This window comes from Lutjanus erythropterus, chromosome 5 (genome assembly GCF_056507025.1).
Source record: "Lutjanus erythropterus isolate fLutEry1 chromosome 5, fLutEry1.hap2, whole genome shotgun sequence".
Classification (NCBI taxonomy): Eukaryota; Metazoa; Chordata; class Actinopteri; order Lutjaniformes; family Lutjanidae; genus Lutjanus; species Lutjanus erythropterus.
This window is the reverse complement of record NC_139321.1, coordinates 23,014,106-23,038,110: the sequence shown is the minus strand read 5'-3', so window position 1 is coordinate 23,038,110 and position 24,005 is coordinate 23,014,106. Positions and strand designations below refer to the sequence as shown.

Here is a 24,005-nt window from a genome sequence, read left to right as displayed (position 1 = left end):
CAATGATCCTTTCCAGCATAATCAGATTAACCCTGAGGAAAATTACTTTGAAGAGTAGGTTGACTCATCCAAGTCATACAGGCCTTGACTTCCTTAAGGGAGTGGCTTGTCTGTCCACACATGTAAGGTTTCCTTCCTGGGACAGGATGTGCAACTGAGCCGAAATTGAGCTAAAATTTACCAAAATCATAGGAAAGTTACGAGCAGGTAGAGAAGAAAGAGATGGAAAGAGAAAGGGTCTTTGTCAGTGGTCACATTCTCCCGCCTTAAAAAAGCAAATGAAATGACTCACCGTACAGGCTTAGCAGAGAGAGAGTCAGTCAGACAGACAAATATATAATAACTCAATCTGAGATATTTTATTTTAGCAGGGGCAGGCTTTATTTGAATGAGAAACATTTTGCATGGACCCAATGGCAGACAGCAGCTAAATACATTTACTTGAGTACTTGAGTGAAGTAAATACAGGTTTGAGGTACTTGTTATTTACTTGATTAGTACCATTTCACCTGCTTTGTACTTCTACTCCACTTCAATTCAGAGGCAAAAATAATCAACAAATAAATATATATTGAGTGAAAGTTGTATAAAGAAGACAAAGAAGAAGAAAGAAAGAAAGAAAGAAAGAAAGAAAGAAAGAAAGAAAGAAAGAAAGAAAGAATAATCAGCAATGCTGTTTGGACCCCTAAACATCAGAATAGATGTCCCTTTATTTCTTTACTTTCCTTCATATATATATATATATATATATATATATATATATATATATATATATATATATATATATATATATATATATATATATATATATGTATACATAGAGAGAGAGAGAGAGAGAGAGAACTTTAAAAACATGCACATTCACAGACATAAAAAGAGAAAATACATAGTGCAACTGTGAAATTAAATCAGGTCAATGCAAAAGACAATGAATAAAAATCTTTAAGAATAGATAAATGAATAAGAGGTTAAAGCAAAGTCTAATTAAAGCCACTGTTAAAAAAAAATACAAGTCTACAAGTAATAAGTGTAATTATCTTAATTCATTATTTACACACATTTAAATACATTTTCCCTGTAAATGTTTAATTTGGGATAATTATAATAATATAATATAAATATCAGATTTGAAAATAGAACATTAAAAAAGACATATAATTGGTGACACAATTACTTAATGAAAACTGAATTTTCTTTCTCAAATTTTTTTTTGAGAATTTCTCAAAAAAGTACTCCACGAGAATTTATACCCAACTTGTCTTTGATGCAATACCTTGTGTCTTTTTAATTTATCACAAGTAAATTACATGTTTGATGTGAGTCTGCGTTTTAAATGCACCCTTATATCAGATGGTTGACTATTATTACTTTTATTGGTGATTAAAAAAAAAAAAAAAATCAGATCAGAGTACTTCCACCACTTCATGAGCCCTGAGAGCCTGGGCCATAGCTGTTTCACGATAGCACTACAGCTCCCATAGTGCATTGCAGCGGTAAACAGACCGATTATATCCTGAGTTGAAAGTTCACATGTGCTCACATGCGTGTTTTAGTGGAGCAGCAGTAACTTTGTGCAGCATGTGGCTAGTTTTATTATGAATATACTTTTAGTCGTTACCTCTGCGTGTTTATGTGACGTCTTCCTCGTGTGTCCGGTATGTCTGTGAACGCATCAAAGCACGAGCTGACCCAGCTGATCTACCGCCATTTGAAGGAGCATGGTTTCACGTCAGCTGCAGATGAGCTCCAGAGGCACAGCCCACAGGTCAACACTGTTCACACACACACACACACACACACACACTCACACACACACACACTCACACAAATAGTTACTGCAACATAAAGATACATACACTGTAACAATGTTACCGTTTAGAAACAGGAAACAGTCATTCATCTCAAAAGTTTGTTCCCTGCTTAACCGGTGCATTAGCAGATTGCCTTTGCTTGTAGGCAATCGATCACCTAGTGTTAAGTATAAAAAACTCTTTTGTCTCACGAGGCTATGAATCACGATAAGCTATTGTGTGTTTTTTAGTGTAATCCGTGTCGGTCGTGCTGCCCACATCATTTATATTTTGTTAGTTAAAATGTTGAACAAAAATGAAAGGCGAGTGTTTAACTCGACGATACGGTTAAAACTGGGCGTATTTAAAGGTTAAGTGATACTGTGAGTTGTCACAGTATCATTTTAATTTAAACCTTGATGCAATGTCTCTCACTCCAACTAAAACAATACATTAACTGTCAATAAAAAAACAATACTTGATTCCTCTTTCAACATCACAGCTAGAACTGCAACAGTTAATTAAATTAATCACCAGCTCTTCTGCTGATCAATTAATTGGTTTGAGTATTTATTTATTTATTTATTTATATATTTATTTATTTATCTGGAGGGAAAATGTCAAAGTTCTCTGATTTCAGCGTCTTAAATGTGAGTTTATTTTGGTTTCTTTAGTCCTCTGTGGCAGTAACCTGAATATTGTTGGGTTGTGAGTAAAACAAGACATTGGAGGACTTTGGAAAACACCGATTGACATTTTTCACCATTTTCTCACATTTTAAAACAGGCAACTATTAATCGATCAGTCAAGAAAATAATAAGACTCATTAATCGACTTTAAAAACAATCATTACTTGCAGCCTTTATCACAAAGCAAAAATTAAAAAAAAAAGTTTAAGACACACAACATATAGGAATATCAGGAATGTGATTAGTTTCTTATCAGACTCATGGCTATCAACATTAAGAGCGAATGTATCAGAGTGACAGGATGACGTAGGATCTTAAATCAGGCTGATGGGGTTTATATTGCAATTATGTCCTTCTCAGTGTACGTTATCCCATTTATTGCATGGCTACTTACTAAAACAATCATTAATTTGACACAAAATATTGATTAAAATATTATTTCATTGATTCATAATTGATTTTATTGCTTCCGCTAAGTCCTCCAGAGGTTATGATCAGAACTGTTTCCATAGCAACAGTCTGTGTACCATAATTGTGCAATCAGAATCAAGAATTCAACAAATTTGTGTAATATCTTTATAAGATATGTATTATTATATTTGCATCATATCTCACACTGTCTGTCTATTGTATGATTTCGTGTTTGATTTCTGCAGACGGAGACAAAAATATCTGCATCATTGATGGACATCTACAGTTCCTGGTTAAAGTGAGTGTAATGTCACTGTTCTTTGCAGAAATCAAACACCTTGATTCGACTTTGTTGGTAGTGATGATGACATGTGAGCTAAGTATCGTCTCTACTCCTCTCAGGAACTCAAAAAAGAAAAGACAGTCGGACGCGTCCAAGCTCTCCAATTTTAAAGAACAAGGAAAGAGTCCAGCTAAAGGTAAGCCTGCTTCTTTCTTACAACTTCACATTCACAGCAAGGGGAGGCTTCAGCTGATGGAGCATAACCTTACAATTAGATTGCTTTGTTTTTTAATCATCAAAAACTGGAGACGGATGTGGGTGGCTAATCAAAGTTCTGGAGCTGGGCTAACCTGGTGTCATCTCCAGACCAGTTCTCTGACTCATCTTAGTTTCAGTCCTACTTTTCTTCCAACTTATTTTAGGATGACTCATGTTTTTCCCTTCTATCCAAAAATGTTCCAGCATTTACAGTTAATTGTGCAATGCTTTTCAGACTTCAAACAAAAGGAGTCAAGTTACGTGATTCTTTCGGTTTATACTTAAAAGCTATTTTAGTAGGCTTTTTATAAACATGCAACATCTGAAAAGATGGCAACACACGTGAAATGTCGTGCCAATGAGGCCTACTGAATTGAATCGAATTGAATTGAAAAGATGTGCGCATGAGTTTTCTTTCTGTTTTTCCTTTTCATCTCACACCTGCACCAGCTACCAAAATCCACACTACAGCCACCTCCAATCAGACTGCAGCTGAGGACGACAGCGACTCAGATGTCGAGGAGCTGAGTCAGAGTCTACTGCCACAGGTGACATGGAGAACACACTGCGCACGTGATGATAAAGCTGTTTTTCTGTATTTTTACTCACACATCACTACAGCTGACTGTTGTGAAATCATTCTATTGAGTCGCTCATCTTGATGTTACAGACTCCCTCTGCCTCCAGTAAAAAGTCAGTCCTCGCAACTCCGGTTAAACCAGCAGCAGCAGTGTCTCCAAACAAAAAGAAACCAGTGAGCCCAGTCAAATCTGTAATAGCTGCAGCTCCAGGTGATTCCAGTGACACCACCGACATATCAGAGAATGAAGGAAATTCCTCAGCTTTGGTGAGTTTTATCAATCAAGTTTTTTCTCCAGGATCTGCTTTATTTCTTACACACAGGCACATTTAAAAACATCATCCAAAGAGAATTCTATCTATTCTGTCTGTGTTGTCTTTTAAAGTACAAATTATCTTTATTGACATTCATGTGGTGCTTGTTAATCAACGACTGTAAAGACTGAAGCTGCTGCCACCTCTTCTCAGGTCAAAACTCCCAAGAGGAAAGGCAGCAGCATCTCTGAGCAGGGAGCTTCATTCACTGCGTCAACATCAGCTGTAACGGCATCTCCTGTTGGTGTGTTTGTCACAGAAGAAAGAAGAAAGAAATTCTGATCTGGTTGTGTAATTGAATATATTTTTAATCCATTCTGCATACTTTTTATGTTCAGCAAAGCCAAAGAAAAAGAAGGATAAACCTGCAAAAACAGCAGAGAAACAAAAAAAGAAGGTGAGTTGTTTTTTTTTTAATGCCACACTTGAGCTACTGGTTTAAAAACGTGTTGTGGTTACTAAGCAGGAATTTCTGTTTTTGTCTTTCCAAGCCTGGTCCAGCGAAAAGGAAAAAGACTGATAGCAAATCAATGGAAAAGGTCTCCAAGGCGAAGAAATCAAAAACTAAAACAAAAGCCAAGGATGTGGCTGCTGGAGGAGATGATTCAGACTCTGACAGCAGTTTGGATGTTGAGAAATGGAAGAATCTGCTCCTGCAGATGACAGGTAGCTGTGTGTGTGTGTGTGTGTGTGTGTGTGTGTGTGTGTGTGTGTGTGTGTGTGTGTGTGTGTGTGTGTGTGTGTGTGTGTGTGTGCGTGCGCGCACATGGCACCAGAGAGTCACTGAGTGCATCATTTGTGTACAATATGCAAAGGTGAATTGTGAAGAGAAAGCACAAGAAACCAAAACATTTCTTGTTACTCTGAGTGTTTTCCATCAGTCTTGATAGTTATTGGATGTAGCTCACTCCAGCTCACGATGATCTAGAAGTGGTGTGAATGGTTTAGTTCTCCTGGGTATCCCATGGTCTGGGTGAATACTTGTTTCTTTTTTTGGCCTTTTTATGCCTTTAATTGATAGAACAGCTGAAGTGAAGACAGGAAAGGGGAGAATTTACATGCAGCAAAGGGATGCATGCTGGGATGAAACCCACAGCTGCTGCCGAGGACTTATAGCCTCAGTACATGGAGTGCACGCTTTACCAACCAAGCTACCACGACGCCCCATGAAAACTTGATTCTGATTGGCTGCAGGGTGTCCATTAAATAGACAGCTACTAAGTAGTTGCATTGAAACAATCTGTGCAAGCGATCACATCCCATTCACTTCACCACTTCAGGCTGCAGCTGACAGTAAACATGGCCTATCATTTATTCATGAAAAGCCTGACATTGATTTAGGGATAATGACGTTGCTGGATAGCTAGCTAGTCAAATAACAAGCTGTCAAATTATATTAACTGTTTGTCAACTGTATGCAAGGTTATTAAAGCTTCCTATCATAACATTAGCTTTCTGGCCATTAGCTGTGCCACATAGTTCTATTGTTTATATATTATAACATTTACATTGCATAAGGACGTTATGCGATGGTTTTGATTGTTCCACGTATTAGTCAAACCATCAGGTGTTACCAGGGAAATAAAGTTATGCCTTGTGAAAACTTGAGATTTTGATTGCAAAACACATGAAAATATAAATTAATGGTCTTTTTTTTCTTTGGCTTGGTAACTACAGAATAGGCAGGATAATGCCCTTCAAGGTGTCTGTAATCAGGAATTAATGGACTCCACAGAGGCAAACGTCCGATGTGGGTCTTCACTTCATCCATTACTTCCTGATAATGGACACTCCATCAAGGCATTATTCCTTACATATATTCTTCCAAGTTTAATAAAGAATCTGTGAGAAACCATGTCATTCTTTTTAGATAGTTCTGCTACAGCTCATATCTTTAGAGACCAAGATCTAAAACAGTTTAGATAGTCAACCATAGGACCACAGGTTAAAGGGAAAATTAGGTTTTCATGTTGGAACAGGACAGTGTGACAGGTGGTGGATGGAGAAAGTTAAGAAGACTGGAAAATGCAGGAAATGTTGTGAGATGAAAAGACAGGTAGAGCTGGGTCCTGTCATTTAAAGGGAGAAAGACAACCACCAGACAGGACAGCAACACCCATGAGCCACCTCACCATGGAAAACAGTGATTTCATACAAACAGGGCTGTGTACAGTAGCTGTGTGGGTGCCACTGATGTTTTTTTCTCTTGATCATTTGTGACACCTTGCCATGTTTGTACAATGTCTTCACCATGTTTACTCTGTCCACAGACGCTGACGTAGCCAAGATGGACACCATCAACGCTCTGGACTCCTCGGCACTAGAACCCAAGAAAAAGAGAGTGAGGAAACCCCGGGCTAAGCCTGCCGCAAAAACGGACACTCCCGTTAAACAGAGTGAGGGGACAGTTAAAAAAAATGAAATGGTGGAGGAGAAAGCCATGACAAAAACACCAACAAAGACTAGCACACCCAGGAAGAGGACACCAAAAAAGACTGCACCTGTGATGTCCCCTGCCACCACGCGTCAAGAACAAGACATCAATGCTGTAGGGGACAATCCAGCAACGTCCACTCTCTCCCCGTCAAAACAGACACCAACGAAAGAGAAAAGGAAACTTGTGACTCCCAGTGAAGAGAAAACCGGTGAGACGATGTCTGAGCCCAAGAAGAAGAAGAAAAAGGAGATCACTGGAGACAAGGTGGAAGACGATACAAATAAGACTGGTGTTGTTGGTAAAGACATTAAAGGGGAAAAGGAAATGAACAATGATGTCACAGAGAAACAGTTTGGTGATAAACCTGCAGAGAAGAAAAAGTCAAAAGAAACAAAGGGAGATAGGAAAATGAAGACTGAAGAAGAAATGACAGAGAGGAACAAAAATGGAATTGTTGATGAAGGGGAAATAACAGAGCCAACAGTGCCAGAAAAGAAAGCCAAGAAGAAGAAAGGGGAGAAAACTGATGGTGATTTACTGATTGAAAATTTAGACCCGATAGTTGAAGAAAAGACGGCAAAGAAGAAGAAAAAGACAGCTGATAGTGAGGAAAAATCAGAGCAAAAAGCAGAGGAAAACAAGGAAAATTCAGAGCAGATAGCTGAAAAAGTAGAAGAAAAGAAAGCAAAGAAGAAGAAAAAGACAGCTGATAGCGAGGAAAAATCTGAGCAAAAAATCAATGAACTTTCAGGGCAGATTGATGAAAAAGTAAAAGAAAATACAGAGCCAATAGTTGAAGAAAAGAAAACAAAAAAGAAGAAAAAGACAGCTGACAATGAGGAAAAACTAGAGCAAAATGTTGGAGAAAGCACGGAAAATTTAGAGCAGATAGCTGCCAAAGTAGAGCAAAATACAGAGACGACACTTGAAGAAAAGAAAACAAAGAAGAAGAAAAAAGAGAAAAAGGGTGGTGAGGAAAATTCAGAGCAGACAGCTGAAGACAAGAAAGCAAAGAAGAGAGAAAAGACAGCTGATAGCGAGGAAAATTCAGAGCTGGTAGCTGAAAAGGTCGAAGAATATCCAGAGCCAATAGTTGAAGAAAAGAAAGCAAAGAAGAAGAAAAGGGAGAAAGCTGATAGTGAGGAGAGTTCAGAGCATATAGTTAAAGAAAAGAAAAAGAGAAAAAAGGACAAAGCTGATCATAATGAGATGTCAGAGCAGTTTGTTGAAGAAAACATGACGACGACAAAGAAATCAGAGAGCAGTGATCGAGAGGAACAGCCAGAGCAGGTTACTGAAGGGAAGAAGAAAAACAAAAAGTTGTGGTCATCGTTGGAAAATGATTCAGCTGACACAGAACTACTGCTTCCACTCATCCCCGAGACGCCTCAAACAGAGAAGAAAAGTGAGTAGATCAGTCGCACCGGTCGTGACAAAAATGGAGTTCTGCCAGTTTTGTAAATTTATATTCACTTTTTCCTCAGAGAAAAGCAAGTCGAAATCAGCTGAAGTCCCAGAAACACCTGCAGTTCCTGTCCAAGATGCTGCAGAAGCACAAACTCTCCAGACACCCTCAAGGGACACCCCCAAAAAGGTATCACCCCACCTTCACCAGTTTGATATGTTACAGATTATTACACACCTTTGTTAAGTACTCAGTTCTGATTGGTCAGTTAGTGCATCCTTTTTTGTTTTTTTTTTAAGCAATGCAATTTTATTGTTTTTTCACAATAATGACATTCATTTTGTTACAGGCATGGGAATTAGAAGATGATAAACAGATGGATATTAAGCAAATAAGTGAAAAAGAGAAATAAAATAAATTTAAAAAAAAAGAAAAACCCGTAATAAGACACACACATTACACGCACATTAACCATAGAAAGATGCACATGTAAACACTATTATTTAAACACTACCAATTACAGCATTCTAAAATCTCTTTCTTAATAGCAGACTGTTGCTATGGACACAATTCTGATCATAAACTCTGCAGGAGCTTAAAATAATTTTAAATCAATAAAATAATTTTTCAGTAATATTTTTTGTCAAATTACAGATTTTTCTTTTAAAGTTGCGTAGCCTCGTAGTAAGTTGGATAATGTACCTTGAGCAGGTCATTATTATGAAATAAACCCCTTCAAGGTGATTCAAGATCCCTTTATTTCCAATAATGACCTGCTCACTGTACATTATTCCCTGCATGTCACTGTTTTCAAATCAGAATAACATGATATTCATTTTTCTGTAATTCTTCACAGAAAAAGAAATCCTCCAAGAGCTCAGAGTCATGAAGATGTTTGATTCTTCATCCCTGCAGAACCAGCGTATAAAGACAGCACATCCTCTCCATCCTGTTTCTGATCATATTTCAGTGGTTAGAAAGACATGTTAAACTGTAAAGAGAAAATGATTTTTATATTTTGGTACCTTTTTCATTGTTTCCTGTGTTTACTGACAGTATTGCTTGCTTTGTTTTATGTGACGTTGCCATTTTAATGGCATGAATAAGGGGATTTATAACTGTTTTACGGAATGGGTAACCCCATTTTATGATATTTCTTTTCAAAGTGTAATTCAGTCATTGATTAAACTGAAAAATGTCTCTCTTAAACACAGTGTCTTCAAGTCTAAGGAATGTTTCCCATGATGGTCTTAAATCTTAATTTGTTTTTCAATATACACCTAGTACAGAGAAGAGAAGAAGAAGTGGAAAAAGAATACATAATGAACAGTTTTATATTTATTCAGGAATATGTGGAAAACCTCTTTTAACAGTCTATTTTGGTATCAGGATAATTTCCTGTTTGTGAAAAGCATGTTTTTCAAACAAAAGTTTTACATGTTTGATAAATCTTTCATAAATGCATTGTACATTGTGCTTTAATACAAATTAAACTCCATAGTTTTTTAAAAATTGTTTTTTTCCTGTATGTTATTGTGGTCAGAGACGGGACACTGAGAGAGTATGTACTTATATAATTATCAAAGTAAATATACTCATGATGTATAATTGCTGCTGTGTTATATTATTATAGAATAATAGATTATTGTGTTTTTAGTTTGTCAATTTGGAGCCAACTAAATTAGTAGTATAATACTCAATCATAGCATATAAGCATATCATAATTGTATTTTTTTAAGCAACTAGTAATTGTCAAATGAATGTAGTGGATTTAAAAGTACAATATTCTCCTCTTTAACATAGTGGAGTAGAAGTACAATTAGCATAGAATAGAGAAACTCAAGTAAAGTATAAGTATTTCAGAATTGTGCTTAGGTGAAGTACTTAAGTGTACTTATTAGCTACTTCCTGCCATTAGTAGTATCTGTCGCTGCCGAGTGTGTCCGGTAGGTGGCGCTGCAGTAGGTCACTGATTTCACCCTGAATGCACAGAAGAAGAATTTCAACTTGCGTGTTGTAGCATCATCATGGTAACTAGCTGCAGAGACATTTTCCACCATGAATAAATCAACTGACGTTTAATTAGTTCAACTGTTATCATTTATCTCAAAATAATCAAATGTGGAGGTTAAACAAAGTTCGGCACAAAGCTTGTCGACAAGGCGACAGCTTGGAGAAACTCAAGTTAAAGAGGCGAGAGCACGAGAAAGGTGAGTTTTGGTTGTGACGTTAAAATATGTGAAAATATGATGTGGTTGTATGGAACGGTATGACGTCTACCAACGTACACTTAACGTTAGTTTAAACGCCGGTGGTTCTAACCGTTGGTTAACATTAAGTTAGCCGTCCGTGTGACAAAGAGGCTGCAACTGTTAAACTAACGTTAATTTACAAGAAAGATATCGAAATGGAAGGTTCACCTGTGCTAATGTTGTTTTCTAATGGCTGGACCTGGTTAAGTGACGTTATTTCATTGTAGTTAGCTAGGTAATAAAAATTATATGCTACTTAAAAAAAAAAAAAACAGTTAGCTATCACATCAACAAATCACAAGTTAGCTAACAGTACATCTTCATCTAGCTCAGTGGCTTTCAAACTCAGGTCCGGGGACTAACAGGGGTCCTTGACTCATTATCTACTTGCCCACATGTCGATTGAAGGTCAGGTTTATTTTTGTAGTCCTCAGAACACTGCTTGAGTCACAGGAAAACAGCTTTCCAGCGTTGCAACGTAAAATGCCTCCATACTGCTCATCTGGTGAAATCCAACTGTCCTGAAGCCCTGACGTGCCAAGTTGACTTGAAATATGTCATTTACACCATGTAGTTAGCCTGAATCTTCACTGTAGAGTCTTGGCTGAGAATCTTATCCGGGGTATCTTTAAGTGATCTGGCTTGACTTAACCTAACAAAGGCAATCAAGGATAAGTGGTCACATGAAGCTGGTTATCAACTGTCTGCATTGTTTGCAGTATCTGACCAGTCACATCATGGACAAGACTACTGACAGCACACCGGCATATTTTACAAATGAAGAGCAAACTATAATATTAGACAAATAATACAGAAGTGTGAGTATTATATCATGATATATCAAAATATCACCATACCATTATCACAATAATGTTAATAAGTGTATTCTATTCGCTTCTCGGGGTTGTTAGACACTTTTCATAGGTAAAAATAATTCTAATACACAGCATTGATCACATACTACATACAGCTAGGTGTGTTCACAAGGGTGCCTGATGTTTTCAGCTGGCAAAAGAACTTATAATATAATTGGACCTCATAATATCACTGCTCCATCATTAGAGCACAAGTAGATTTGACTATAATTATATTTGTGTATTCAGTTAAGTTAATGTGCTGTTTAGATGTAGGCTATTCTTATAGTGTGTGAGACAGTTTTAGCCTTATTCTTTTAGTAACAGAAAGTGATGTGACTTTTGGCTGTTTTAATTGTTATAGCACTGAGACAGGCCCGCAAAGACAGACAGCTTGTAAGCAAGAGACTCCTGCTGAATGAAGATGAGGACCAGTCCGAGGTCACAATGGACACCAACTCAGGGGAAAAGGTGAGATAGACGTTGTGATAGATAATGGTTTAGTAGGTGGTTTAGGAGTCCTGCATGGGCCGAAAACTCCAGCTTTATCCCGGCCCTGGCCCAACAAAGTCTGCAATCTTTCACCCCGGGACCAACACCAGATCACCCTAAGCTCTCCCTGAGACTCTGATGCACATCTGAAGCCAGCCCTTGCTTCCCAAGTCTGAGGTAGTGACTAAAGACTAAAAAGTGGGGGAAAAGTAAAATAAAAATGGTGATATACAAAATTACCTATTAGAAACAGATAAACTGTCATTTGGAGGAAAACACTAAATTGTGTATGAATACTATTTATAATATATTACATTATAAATATTATATCAAATATTAATCAATAGAACAATATTTTTTACACTGTGCTCTGTGTGTAGTCTATATGAGCCCAATTAAAGGAGATAGATTAAATGAGTTTGACCCGAGCCTGGACTGAAGAAAAAAACAAAAGTGTGGCCCAAACCTGCCCTTAATGGACTCAGCAGGTTAGGGAGCCTAAAACTTTCCATCTGAATCTGCTCCTCATTTCCCCAGGATGTGGTCAGTTTGTTCCACAAACTTCAACACAGCGGGCCAGAGAAGGAGGTCCACCTGAAAGCTTTGGGTAAAGCTCTCCGTGACCCATCAGCACAGCTCATCTTCATCAAGTATGGTGGTAGTTTTGAATTTAAATAAAGGTATGGCTGCTTGTATTTCTGTCTCGCATGTAAGTCTATAAACCATTATTCCTTCCAGGCAGGAGAATAGTATGCATCTTCTGGTTGGTCTCCTCACTGGCTCTAATGCTACATGCCGTCTGCAGGCTGTTCGGTGTCTTCATGAGCTGTCTCACTCTCCACACACCAACGTGGCAACAGCTTGTTTGCCTGCCACCCCGTACCTGCTCACCTACCTGTCCAGCCAGAGCACCAAGTTCACTGTGAGTACCCGCTCATACCAGGCAGTGTGTAATATTGTCACCTTTCAGTACAGGAGCGTTTTTGACTTTCCATGTGTGTATGTTCATGTGTACACAGGAGCTGTGTCTCTACACTCTAGGTAACTTGTTCCCAGACAGTGATGTTGTTAAAGAGAAACTCTTGGCCCAGGGAATCATACCGGCTCTGGCTAACTGTATAGAGGTAAACTAACAAGATTAATTTGTCTCCAACTTTGTAACAACACCATGGGTTTATTATCTTCACTGTGCCTTATTGATATGTGAGGAAGTCTTTCTGGAATTTCTACAAAAAAGGGTCTACATCCAATTTCCCACAGAGCCCTGATTTGGTGCCACACAATGTTAAATGTAGTAATGTATCTCTTGATGTTTCTGTGTGTGTGTGTGTGTGTGTGTGTGTGTGTGTGTGTGTGTGTGTGTGTGTCCAGAACCAGAGACATAACCTCGCGGTGGTGGAAGCTGTGGGGTTCACCGTCTCTCAGCTTCTCCAGGCCAAAGATGTAGCAGAGAAAATAATCCCGTAAGCACTCTAATGATACAGCAGTTCACCTCCACATTCTCTACATTGCTGTTCTAATATCATCACTGTTGAAATAATTTTTCCTGCAAGACTTTCCTCACATTAAACGGATAGTTTGGACTGTTTGAATGAATTTATTTGAATTTGAATTTATTACCAACAGTAGATACCAGTTAGAGCTAAGCAATGTTCTGCTGTGGACGGGGTCAGCACCAAAAGGTATTTTAGCCACTTAAAAAAAATGTTCCCCCAAAAAAGAACGTATCAGTTTAAGTGTGCACTATATTTAGGATACTTTCACCCCTTTACTTTGCCATTTGGGTTATATAATGACATTTTTCCACCAGAAAAGTCTGTCTGACAGCAAAGTAAAGCAGTGAAAATATTCTGAACATAGCATACACTTAAAATGGTGTTTTTATTTATTTTTTCTGAACCTTTTTTTTCAATGGCTAAAATACATTTTGTTGCTGACTCTTTCTACCACAGCTCATTTCTCAGCTTCCCTGCTGGAACTTTGTCTGCTTCTCCTAACTGTGGGTGTTTCGACCTCTTGTCAGCTGTGTAACAGTCTTCCTTTGTATCTGCAGGATGATCCTGGCCTCCAGTTTACCTTCACACTTTTTATCAGTTCTGACTCCCGATCTAAAGTTTGGTCTGGCAGCTGCCATTGAGTGTGCTTGGTGTCTGCACTACCTCACATGCAGGTGAGGGCAGAGGAGTATCCTCAGCAACTGTCAGTTGTTAAATTTACTCAGTTGTCACTGTATGTAAGAGTTTGCAGACAGTGTTATGTGTTATATTACCCATTGTATTTATAATAACGAGTCTCTCCTCTGCATTTGTCTGATTCCAAAGCATAGAAGATAACAGAGCGCTGTTGGGTCATGGGGCACTGTTGAAGTGCAGTTCCCTGTTAGTGTCACTAGGTGGTGCTGTGGCTGAAGGAAACAAAGAAGAAGGAATGGAGCTGGTAAGGATATTAACATGGCATTTCATTATGGTTGCTTCTTTTTAATGCTCTGCAATGCGTGCAATGTGTGCATGTGTGTGAAAGAGAGAGAGAGAGAGTGACCAACAGGGCTGGAGCTTGTCCACAGCTAATCTTGGATAATACTGGACCCATCAGCCTAAAATCTTTTGTGCACATATATGACTGTATTCTAAAGGACCTCTCATGGTTGTGGTGATTCACATTTTTTGAAAGAACTTGAAAAATCTATATATAACTCATATCGACTGCTGACTGTCATCAACAACTGCATAGTTAAAACAAGGCTTACCTACCAGCAGTACTGGGCAGTAACTTTGTTCATATATGTATTTGCATGTTGTTAAATAACAAAACAAATGTAATTTTAATGTTTTACATTTTCTGCGGACTGATTTCTTACCTTTCAAGACCTCACTGGTTTCAAATCATATCACCAAGGAATGAAAATCAATTTGCAGCAACTTCCGACATGCTTGAGAGAAAGTGAACAATTTAATCTTTAATTTAGTCATACTTTTTAATAGTAAAGCCACTGCTGCGCCCCATTTGTAGTTGGTGCATTCAAGAACTCTAAAAAAGATTCACATTTCTGACAACATGGCTGGTAAACAGCCATCTTATCAGAAAATAAAACTAATTACCAAAAATTGAGATACTTATATTGTATATAGTATTATTGTATTATAGTAACAATATGGTGTGTTAACTGGCAGGAAACTGTCAATGTGTCCTTCCTCTCTAGCTCATCTGTCCTCTGTTGAGATGTGTGGGAAACCTCCTGTCCTCCTGCCCAGTGGAAGACCTGAGCACTCAAGTGGGTGACGTTCGTATTGTGGTCGCTCTGTGTGCACTTCTTCAGGCATACCTGCAGACCCAGCCAGCCTTGGCCAGAGAGACTGCCTGGGTCCTCAACAACCTCACAGGTTTTAACACTCTGTTATAATCACACCCGATGAAACACTTACTTAATTTCTGTACTCTATGGATTATTTGGCTCAGAGACAGATGAGGTGTAGAGACTGCATATACTAGCACACGTTAACCCTGTAAGCTCACAAAAGTAAGTATATACACAGTTATTAAATTTAGTTTGGATTCCAGAAAGATCATTTGGCACCTATGCATTGTTATACATCTAAAGATTAAGATATTGACTAGGAGTTCATGTGTAATGATGTTTGTTCTGATGCATTTTCCATCTTTCTGCTACAGCTTACTCCAGTGCTTTGTGCTCTGCTCTGCTGACTTTCAACTTGGTCCCTGGACTGATCCAGCTCCTCCCTTTTTCTCAAGGCATCAATATCATGGTCTGTGCAAGCTAAAGCCAGAGTTTGATATCACTGCTTTCATAGAATATTTCACTGTTGTTGTAGCACATGATGATGAACAGTGTGTTTGTTTTACTGTTAACTTTGGAATGATGCAGAATCCTTCATTTCTCACACAAACCCACAATAAGCTTGCAGCAGTAGTTGTTGTCACCAGTGGTACCACGGTGTTTAGACATATACCCACTACATTACTCACCACCCTCTACCCGTGTTATCAGTACTCTGTGTCTTCTCTGTACAGCTGCAGTAGCAGAGTCACAGAATGGAGTCGCAAGAATCAGATTTCACACATAGGCTTCCTTAAAAAGAGAGTAATCGCAGCCTGACATGAGGTTGCTTGACAACAGGATATTGTTATACAGACTGAAATCCACTGGATGACTTGGCTAAACCAAGTTAGCTTTGAGCTAACATTACCACCAGTGTGTACATTAGTGTTACTTTACTTGTCAGGGGATGTCAGCTACAGTTGTTGGGATTAGTGTGGGGGATGTCTAATAATCCTGGCAACTCAAAACTTAAGAATGAAGCATTGGTTTTGTTCAAAGTACAGTGGGGAAAGATCTCAAGATCTAACATTAATGTTAAAGATCAAGGTACACGTTGTAACATTGCAGATATTGAGCGTCATCAACAAATTAATTAAAAAAAACAAAAAAAAAGCCCTGTGTAATAGTAACACTGATGTAGTCATAAGTTTATTTATCAGTGGGAAAGATTGCCTTACTGTGACATCTCTCCATCTCACTACTTGTTCTTGTTCTACTCAGATCCTGAGGGTTCTAGCAAATATTGCCCACAAGAAAAGGGAGTTCTGTGTCCAGCTGGCCCATCTTGGATTGCTGTCTGCACTCTGTGCCACACTGAAAATGGCCGACCAAGAGATGGTGACCTTGAGTATGGATGTCCTCTTCATGCTGGTAGTTAGTGGTCCACAGGTAAATTATACTGCACAGTAGAGATATCCAGATCACAGAATGATGGTAACAGCTTTTACCAGAGTTTCTCCTTCCCATAGGTGGCTGAGGAGTTTGTGAAGCAAGGTGGCCTTCCACTGTTAGAAGCTATTCAGTACAACAGTGAGGGAGAAATCAGACGAAGAGCGACATATCTTCTGGAGCACCACCTGCTGGCCTACTCATCTTATTGCTCGGTAAAGTCTTTGGTACAGTTTGTTTTGCTTGTTGAGTTAATACTAATTTCAATTTTTTTTTTTTAAATGACTGATATCTTTTGTTTTCCAGGTGGACAACACCTCACGTCCCTGAGGAGGAAGGAACAGGAAAGCATCAAATTCACACCATGCATGATAAACAGTGTGACAAGAAAAACCACCACGAGGACATACCCGAGAGTACATGACATCTTGTTTACTAAGTGCAATCTGTGCAATGGACAAGCAATGTATTTAAAGTAATACTAGATACATTTCATATATGATCTATTGGTATTATAATGTCCACCATATTCACTGTAGTTATCATCAGTGATATTTTTATATATGTAAAAATGAAATATTTTTAACACCTCAGACAGTGCCTTACACTCTGACATGTTCTTTGTTCTGCTAATATTTTGCCAACATCAACTGAGGCATCAAATTCTCATATAAAACTGGAACACCTACTGCATGTACAGAGGATGGGTTTATATGGCTGAATGTAAATATCTAGAGTGAGGGTGATGCAAAGGCACCCTTTTTTTGATAACAATATATTTTAGAAGTATCATGTGTTTTGAGTCTGCCTGTAGATTCATCAAATTAATAAATATCACCTTCAAACATAAGACTTTTTTGAGTGAAAGATCTTATCTGTATATCTGTTAAAGTTTGGTTTGGTTTGGTACATTAGCAGAATAAAGACAGACTAGTTTTTTATCATGCTGTGATAAATAGATAGATGAATAAAGTACATAATATGTTGATATTTTTTCAGAACCCTATAAAATTGTGCAGGAGGAAATTATTGTCATGAAATTACAAAAGAGTTCTCAGACACAATGCCTGGTTTCAGGCATAAAGCAGTTTTAAATTCATATAATACTGAATTCAATACAGATTTCCTCCTGGACATCTTTTCAGACTCAGAATTTTTTCTTCTTTTTATCCTTTGACAAATCACTTGGCAAATGATTGATTATTATTCTAATGCCCGCTGCTCTTTAGTGTTAGTAGCAGCTTCTTTTTCTGTCCACATGTACCTGCAAAAACTTAGTACTGCAGAATTTATACACTGATAGGTAAGTAAATTTTGATACCTTTTACATATGATCTGCTGGTATTCTGATGTTCATTATCTTCAATGTTGTTATCAATGGTATTTTAGCATATATAAAGATTTTTTTTAATGCTCAAGACTCAGTGTTGCATATTATGCTGCCATCAGCTGAGAGACTGGAGAGGACTAATATTTTCTAATCAAAGACTCACCTAAAACTGGAACACCTATGGAATGTAGGACGGTTTAATATGACTGGCTGTAAATATCTACAGTGAGGGCGCAAGAGCACTCTCTTTTGTTGTGATGTATAATTAAAATTATGTATTGTGAGTCAATAATGCAATGTTATTAATGTTTGTACATTCATCAAATGTTTTTTTTAAAGTATATAAAAAATACCACCTTCATTGTAAACTTAAAGGGATATTTCACTCAAAAATGATAATCCAGTCATTATCTCTTCACCCTCATGCCAGCTGAAGGTTGGGTTTATGGGTTTTTAGTCCACCAAATGCTGCTTGAAAGCTGTCATTTACACCATGTTCGTAGCCTAAATGTTCACTGTAGATCCTTAGCCACGTATGCATGCACGCCACCTCAACCGGGTGTGTGTGGTGTGACGGGGTGCACACACAAGTGAACAGCATGTCATAGGTTTAGGCGACTTGGTATGAAGGCATTTTATGGGTTTTTTTTCCATTTGAAAACTTGTCAACATTCAAATTGTCTGGTGGTTTCTGTAACGCTGTTTTCATGTGAGTCTCCAGCAGTGGTTTGTAGACAAAAACACTGAAAAAATTTCTTTATTGACTAAAGTAGCACTTCAGACAAGAAAAAAATTGCACATTAAATTGTCACATTATTCTGTGTTTTTAGAATGCCTTTCAAGGGACAAATATATAACGCTAATTTTTTCTGAATGCTCAAAATGCATAGGAGGAAAAATTTGGTGTCGAGAAACTGAAAAGATTCCTGTATAGAAGATGACTGCCTTTAGTATGAACATGAATATTATTCTGATGCCCACGGGTCCTTTGAGTTAGTTGCAGCCTCAAATTCTTCCACTTGCATCCTGATGGATGAAAATACATCTGAAGATACTTCTACTTCTCTGTAGAAGTGTCTGTTGACTGCAGCTTCAGCCAGGAGGTTATGTCATTGCCATTGGATAGTGTCCAGTATTACAACTATGAACTGGAACAACCTCTCACTGACGGGAGGTGGTGGCCAAATAGCTGTCCACCCTCTCCCAGCTTCTGGCTTAACTCTTCCTTCTTCTTCCATAACCAGTGAGATTCTGCCTCCCTCTTTTTTTTTTAACCCACTAATAGTTTTTCACCCTAATATGTCTTCATATCAGTATTTAACATTGTCGTGCTTTGTGTTGATGAGAACCAGCCTTCCTGTCACTGGATTTCCACACAGCCTCAGCCTGTGACTTGCAAACAAACTACTCAGCTCCTCCCCTGAATGAAAAAAAAGCTAAACTCTTAAATTTCTTCACTTCCTCTGTCCACCCACAACATTCCCTTCCTGTTTTCAGTCTCACTACTTCTCTACATGAAAATCTAAAACACGGTGGGTCATGTTTTTTGTACATATCTCTGCAAACTTTGAGACTGCTTTTACAATCTTGCATGCAGCAGGTATCTGTAGTACTTCTGCTACACCACAATTATTCTGTCTCATTAAATCTGCCTAATTTTAAAATACAGTTTGTGTTGTAGAGGGGAGACCACACATCTAGTTTCATTAATTCTTGTTCTCTTCTCCCACAACTGCACACAGCTTATATTCTACTGGCAATGGAGGGCACTGAGTCAACGAACAGAGCAAGAGCAACAGGGAAAGATGGAAATCAGGAGGTGGACCAAACAGTGCTGATGTCCAGCAAGCCTCTGCATCGCTTCGTCCAAAAAGAGCCCAGAAGTCTCGGGGTAACGCAGCAATCCAGGGCCACACATAGTAAATAAGTGTATAGAAACAGATGCACACAAAGAGCTGTTCTGAATGTATTTTAATCCATCCTTTCTCTTCTCCTTCCCAGATTGCTATTGTGATCTTTGGCTGTGCAGAGCTCCTGATGGGTTTTTCGTTGGGTGGTGATGATATGTTCTCTTCTTTACGTATCTACATTCCCTTCTGGCAAGGAATTCTGGTACATAACATTTGATTGTTAATGCTGAAAATTGTTAAGTATCATACTTGAATGACTATAAATTAACTGACATAATGCGTGTCTCATTTAAAAAGCACATGCACTTGACTTCAAAAGTACAATATGCAGCATTAGAGTGGCTACTTCAAGCCCCTGAAAACTAACAGGAACAGTATGACATTTTGGTAAATATGTTTATTATCTTTCTTACTTAAAGTTAGATGAAAAGGTCAATACCGCTCCTATATGTGTGCAGTAAATGTGAAGCTACAGCAGCAGCTTAGCTTAGCATAAAAGCGGAAACAGGAGATAATAGCTGGCCTGGTGATGTCTAAAGGAAACAAATTCAATACTAGGACGTCTAAAGTTCATTTGTTAACATGTTAAATCATACTTGTTTAATTAGAACAAAAACTGATGTGTAAAAATTACAATTCATGGTGTTGCAGAGATTATACATTAGACTATGACTGCATACAAAATTCCAAACTAAAATGTTATTTTATGTGCACTTAAACAGTATGTAAGATTTAGTATCTCTGAAACTTTAATATGACATCAATAGTACATGAAGTGCGCACTATTTTTGAGGAAATATTACAATATGCAAGCACCTGGGCACACCACCTGGCATAAATATCTCACATAGTGACAATAATAACAGCAGACAGAAATGGACACCAACCAAGACAGCTGTGGCATAGCATCACAAAACGCTTCAATATAAACGTGAGTAAAGTTTCACTTCACTTGTTGTAAAATACTTTTTTAAATTAGTTTGTTGTTTGCATGGTTTACACAGTTGCATGTCTCCAACCAGCAAGGAGGCTCTCAGGAAGTGATGTGTGTTGCATGTATTTTGAACAATGGTACACATTTTGGGTATGTAGTGAATAGTATGTGATTTGGGACACAGTGTATTTCAGTAATTCCCCACTAGTTGCCTGGCAATTATTCCTACACAAGAAATCACCACAAACCCCTGTAAAATAAGTCACATAATTAGATTTTTGTACAGATTAAACATTAGCCAGCTTTAGAGTTGTTGTTAACTTTAAGATACAGCTGGGCCAGCTGTTTTCACTATTTCCTTTGTTTATGCTAAGCTAAGCTAACTGGCTAATTTACAGCACAGAGCAATCAATCTTCTCTTCTAACACTGCAAAAAAATATCAAACTATTCTATCAAGTCAACTTAAATTAATTTGGATAAACCTGTTATATTAAAAGTAAAAACTTCAGATCTTTAGAGGAGCAGGGCGTTAGTTTCTCAAACAGCTGACTCAATTAAAAATGACTTCCCTCTTCAGTACTGAGGAGCTTTTGTTACTTCTCCAGCTGCCATGATGATAACCATGATGTGAACAAGGCTGAATAAGTCACATGCAGTTATTAACATATACTTTGGGTGAATGACAAAGTTTTGTTGTTTGTTTTTTAAGCTTCTTGTCTGTGGAAGCCTGTCTATCTACACTGGGCTACATCCATCCAAGAAGATGGTAGGTATACTGTGATTTTATGTTCAAGTTTTAGTGTTTGTTTAGTCATCCTCAATCTCTCTGTTTTTCAATAACTCGCCTAATCTTGTTGGACTTATCTTTCCCAGGTGACTGTGTCATTGGCCATGTATGTGGTTACTCTCTTTGGAATCATAGTCTCTGTTGGATATAGAATATACTGCCTCAGCATTTTCAGTCACTTAAGATACAGGAGGTATTGGATGTCAGGTCCTTATGACAAGGTGTGGGACGAATACAGATGGGTGAGTTGCAGCGTATGTTTTTTAAACTGAATGGATGACATGCACATTTTTACAGTGTACATTGTGAATAACTTTGTCTTTCACTTTTTTTGCTTTAGGGGCAGCTTTTTTGTCTTGAAGCCATATTGTTAACTTTCTCTCTGTGTGTGTTGGTGCTTCTCATCTTCTTGTGCACCATCGCACGTCTAGCTCTGAGATCCACACGTACTCAGGTAAAACATTTTTATTGTTGTTATTTTATCTAAAACACCCTCTATCCTCCACAATTGCACATTCATGAACAAACTTTGCAGGGAGATGTTTGTGACCAGCATAAAAGTCGCAGAGTGAGTGAATGAGTTAAAAAAAACAAAAAAACAACAACAAATAAATACTTAAATGGTAAAACAAGATTAATGAAAATGAAATTGACAAAAGATCTTCTGTATGACCTTTCCAAAAATTTCCTAGACCAGTGGTTTGCTAACCTTTTTGACTTGTGACCCCCTAAACCAAAGTGATGTCTATTTTTTCCCTCTGATCACTTGCTGCATATTTCTGTGGATTATGAGTAGGTCTACAAAGAGAGGTTTTTATTTATCCAGTATTATTCGGTTCTACAAGACAATAATTCAAGATCATAACAATAAAATGTGTAATACAAAGATTTAAAAGATTTTGTCCTTGAAATAACCTAATGGGATCTTAAAACGAGAGCTGTCTTAAACCGAAGAAATAACTAAGACAAAGCCAGATGACGCTTGATATATTTGATATATTTATCAAGCACCATCTGGCTTTGTCATTAGCTGTGTGTCAGTCATCATTTTATTGCCTTCTTGTTGTTCCCTTCCCTAATAACCACCTCCCTGTCTTCAACAGGTTATTGTCCAGCACATCCCACCGCCACCCAGCACCACAAAATCGAACTAAGATCAAGCTTTTGAAGTTTCATTCTGCAATAACTAACACAGGTTTTCCTGCAACACACCTAGTCCGTGAAAGCAATTTGTCATAATCTTGTACAGTATATTACATGTGAATGTCATGTGAATGTCCGGCCAAAGCTTTTATAGTTACCGACATCTACGTTATGTGTAACTGCTGAACCACATTTATTTCACGTGCACTTATAGGGGAACATTGCCGCTAATCTCTCCAGCAATTCTTATGTCTACTTAATGTATGGGGCAGTAATGTCAGATTACTTTGAATTAAGCCTTAATGTATATTGTATAAACAATATTATACTGTGATTTTAGTTAACACTGGTTAAGTCAGACAGAAGCCCCATAATTACATTAAAAAGTATGTTCTTTTCTGCTCCACAATACCCCCAACTAACAAGAAATCTACCTGTCAAAGTTGAACAGAAAAGTTGTAACACTCAGTTTGATTATATATTGTGGTCACTTCCAGTTTGCCTTTAATGCTTATGTTGTCAACATGTCTGCTCATCATCTATAACTGTTTAACTGGCCTATTGATCAATCAGTAGCAATCAGCAGCAGCAATCAATGTAATGGACGAATAATGTTATGTTTAAACTAATTTTTGATACCTTTTACATATGATCTACTGGTATTTTGATGCTTGTTAGTTTTAGTTTTGTTATAAATGGTACTTTAACATATATAAAGATGTTTTTTTTTTCATGTCTGACACTCAGTACCACCTCCCAGTACCAACTCAGTGTTGCATAATGTGCCACCATCAACTGAGAGACCGAAGAAGACTGATTTATATTTTGTCATCTCATCTCTTATTTGAAACAGGATCACCTACTGCATGTACAGAAGATGGGTTTATGTGACTGAATATAAATATCTAGAGTAAGGGTGATGCGAAAGCACCCTTCTTGTGATAATGATGCATTTTAGAAGTATCGTGTATTTTGAACCATGCAATGCCATTAATGTCTGTACATTCATCAAATTAATAAACATCACATTCACTGCAAAAGAAAGACTTTGTTGAGTGAAAGATCCTGTCTGGATATCTAGTAAAGTTTTTTAGTTTTGGTCTGGTTTATTAGCAGGAATCATGCTGGTCAAGTCAAGCTGTGCTAGACCATGCAGTGGATATACAGCTATAGCAAGGTTGGAGTTTTCACATTCTTTATGTACAGTAAATAAACACTTCAGTTATATCACAGGAAAAGAAAAATGAGTCTAATTTGAAATAGAAAATTGATTAAGTTGTAGTGTGTCATTATTAAACACTGAGCAACAGCCATAAGAAAACAGTTAAAAAAAACAAACAAGTTTGCTCTTTTTTGATACATTTAACAAACAAAGCTAAACATTTTAAATTTCAGGTGTTTTTTGTTTT

At 37.7% G+C, this 24,005-nt stretch overlaps 3 protein-coding genes across 3 annotated transcripts; all 3 read left to right on the top strand.

Annotated features, from left to right (window-relative positions):
* The first annotated feature begins 1,476 nt into the window (after positions 1-1,476).
* llcp (lisH-containing low complexity protein) lies at positions 1,477-9,679 on the top strand. Its single transcript, XM_084719264.1, has 11 exons — positions 1,477-1,765; positions 3,136-3,188; positions 3,293-3,369; positions 3,882-3,979; positions 4,102-4,278; positions 4,479-4,569; positions 4,664-4,722; positions 4,817-4,991; positions 6,596-8,167; positions 8,247-8,356; positions 9,024-9,679. The coding sequence occupies exons 1-11, from the start codon at positions 1,658-1,660 to the stop codon at positions 9,054-9,056; spliced, it is 2,553 nt and encodes an 850-aa protein (XP_084575390.1). The 5' UTR covers positions 1,477-1,657; the 3' UTR covers positions 9,057-9,679.
* A 476-nt stretch (positions 9,680-10,155) lies between these two features.
* Positions 10,156-17,075, top strand: tmco6 (transmembrane and coiled-coil domains 6). Its single transcript, XM_084719263.1, has 13 exons — positions 10,156-10,377; positions 11,638-11,744; positions 12,303-12,415; positions 12,504-12,687; positions 12,785-12,889; positions 13,137-13,228; positions 13,819-13,935; positions 14,087-14,201; positions 14,965-15,145; positions 15,435-15,529; positions 16,324-16,491; positions 16,572-16,706; positions 16,798-17,075. The coding sequence occupies exons 1-13, from the start codon at positions 10,287-10,289 to the stop codon at positions 16,819-16,821; spliced, it is 1,527 nt and encodes a 508-aa protein (XP_084575389.1). The 5' UTR covers positions 10,156-10,286; the 3' UTR covers positions 16,822-17,075.
* Positions 17,076-19,538: 2,463 nt separating this feature from the next.
* On the top strand, positions 19,539-23,640 carry LOC146326895 (uncharacterized). The gene is made up of 6 exons (XM_084719261.1): positions 19,539-19,712; positions 19,823-19,933; positions 21,376-21,432; positions 21,540-21,695; positions 21,794-21,907; positions 22,557-23,640. Exons 1-6 carry the CDS (start codon positions 19,581-19,583, stop codon positions 22,605-22,607), a joined length of 621 nt encoding a protein of 206 aa, XP_084575387.1. The 5' UTR covers positions 19,539-19,580; the 3' UTR covers positions 22,608-23,640.
* The last annotated feature ends 365 nt before the right edge of the window (positions 23,641-24,005 follow it).

Bases quoted from the DNA above. Each gene is read 5' to 3' on its own strand.
- llcp (XM_084719264.1), top strand. From the start codon at position 1,658: ATGTCTGTGAACGCATCAAAGCACGAGCTGACCCAGCTGATCTACCGC. The intron at 4,570-4,663 runs GTGTGTTTGTCA...TTTTATGTTCAG, and splicing joins TGTAACGGCATCTCCTGTTG to CAAAGCCAAAGAAAAAGAAG. The intron at 4,992-6,595 runs GTAGCTGTGTGT...CTCTGTCCACAG, and splicing joins TCTGCTCCTGCAGATGACAG to ACGCTGACGTAGCCAAGATG.
- LOC146326895 (XM_084719261.1), top strand. From the start codon at position 19,581: ATGGAGGGCACTGAGTCAACGAACAGAGCAAGAGCAACAGGGAAAGAT. The intron at 21,696-21,793 runs GTGAGTTGCAGC...TTTTTGCTTTAG, and splicing joins TGTGGGACGAATACAGATGG to GGGCAGCTTTTTTGTCTTGA. The intron at 21,908-22,556 runs GTAAAACATTTT...TGTCTTCAACAG, and splicing joins TGAGATCCACACGTACTCAG to GTTATTGTCCAGCACATCCC.
- tmco6 (XM_084719263.1), top strand. From the start codon at position 10,287: ATGTGGAGGTTAAACAAAGTTCGGCACAAAGCTTGTCGACAAGGCGAC. The intron at 10,378-11,637 runs GTGAGTTTTGGT...TAATTGTTATAG, and splicing joins GAGGCGAGAGCACGAGAAAG to CACTGAGACAGGCCCGCAAA. The intron at 15,530-16,323 runs GTCTGTGCAAGC...TGTTCTACTCAG, and splicing joins CTCAAGGCATCAATATCATG to ATCCTGAGGGTTCTAGCAAA.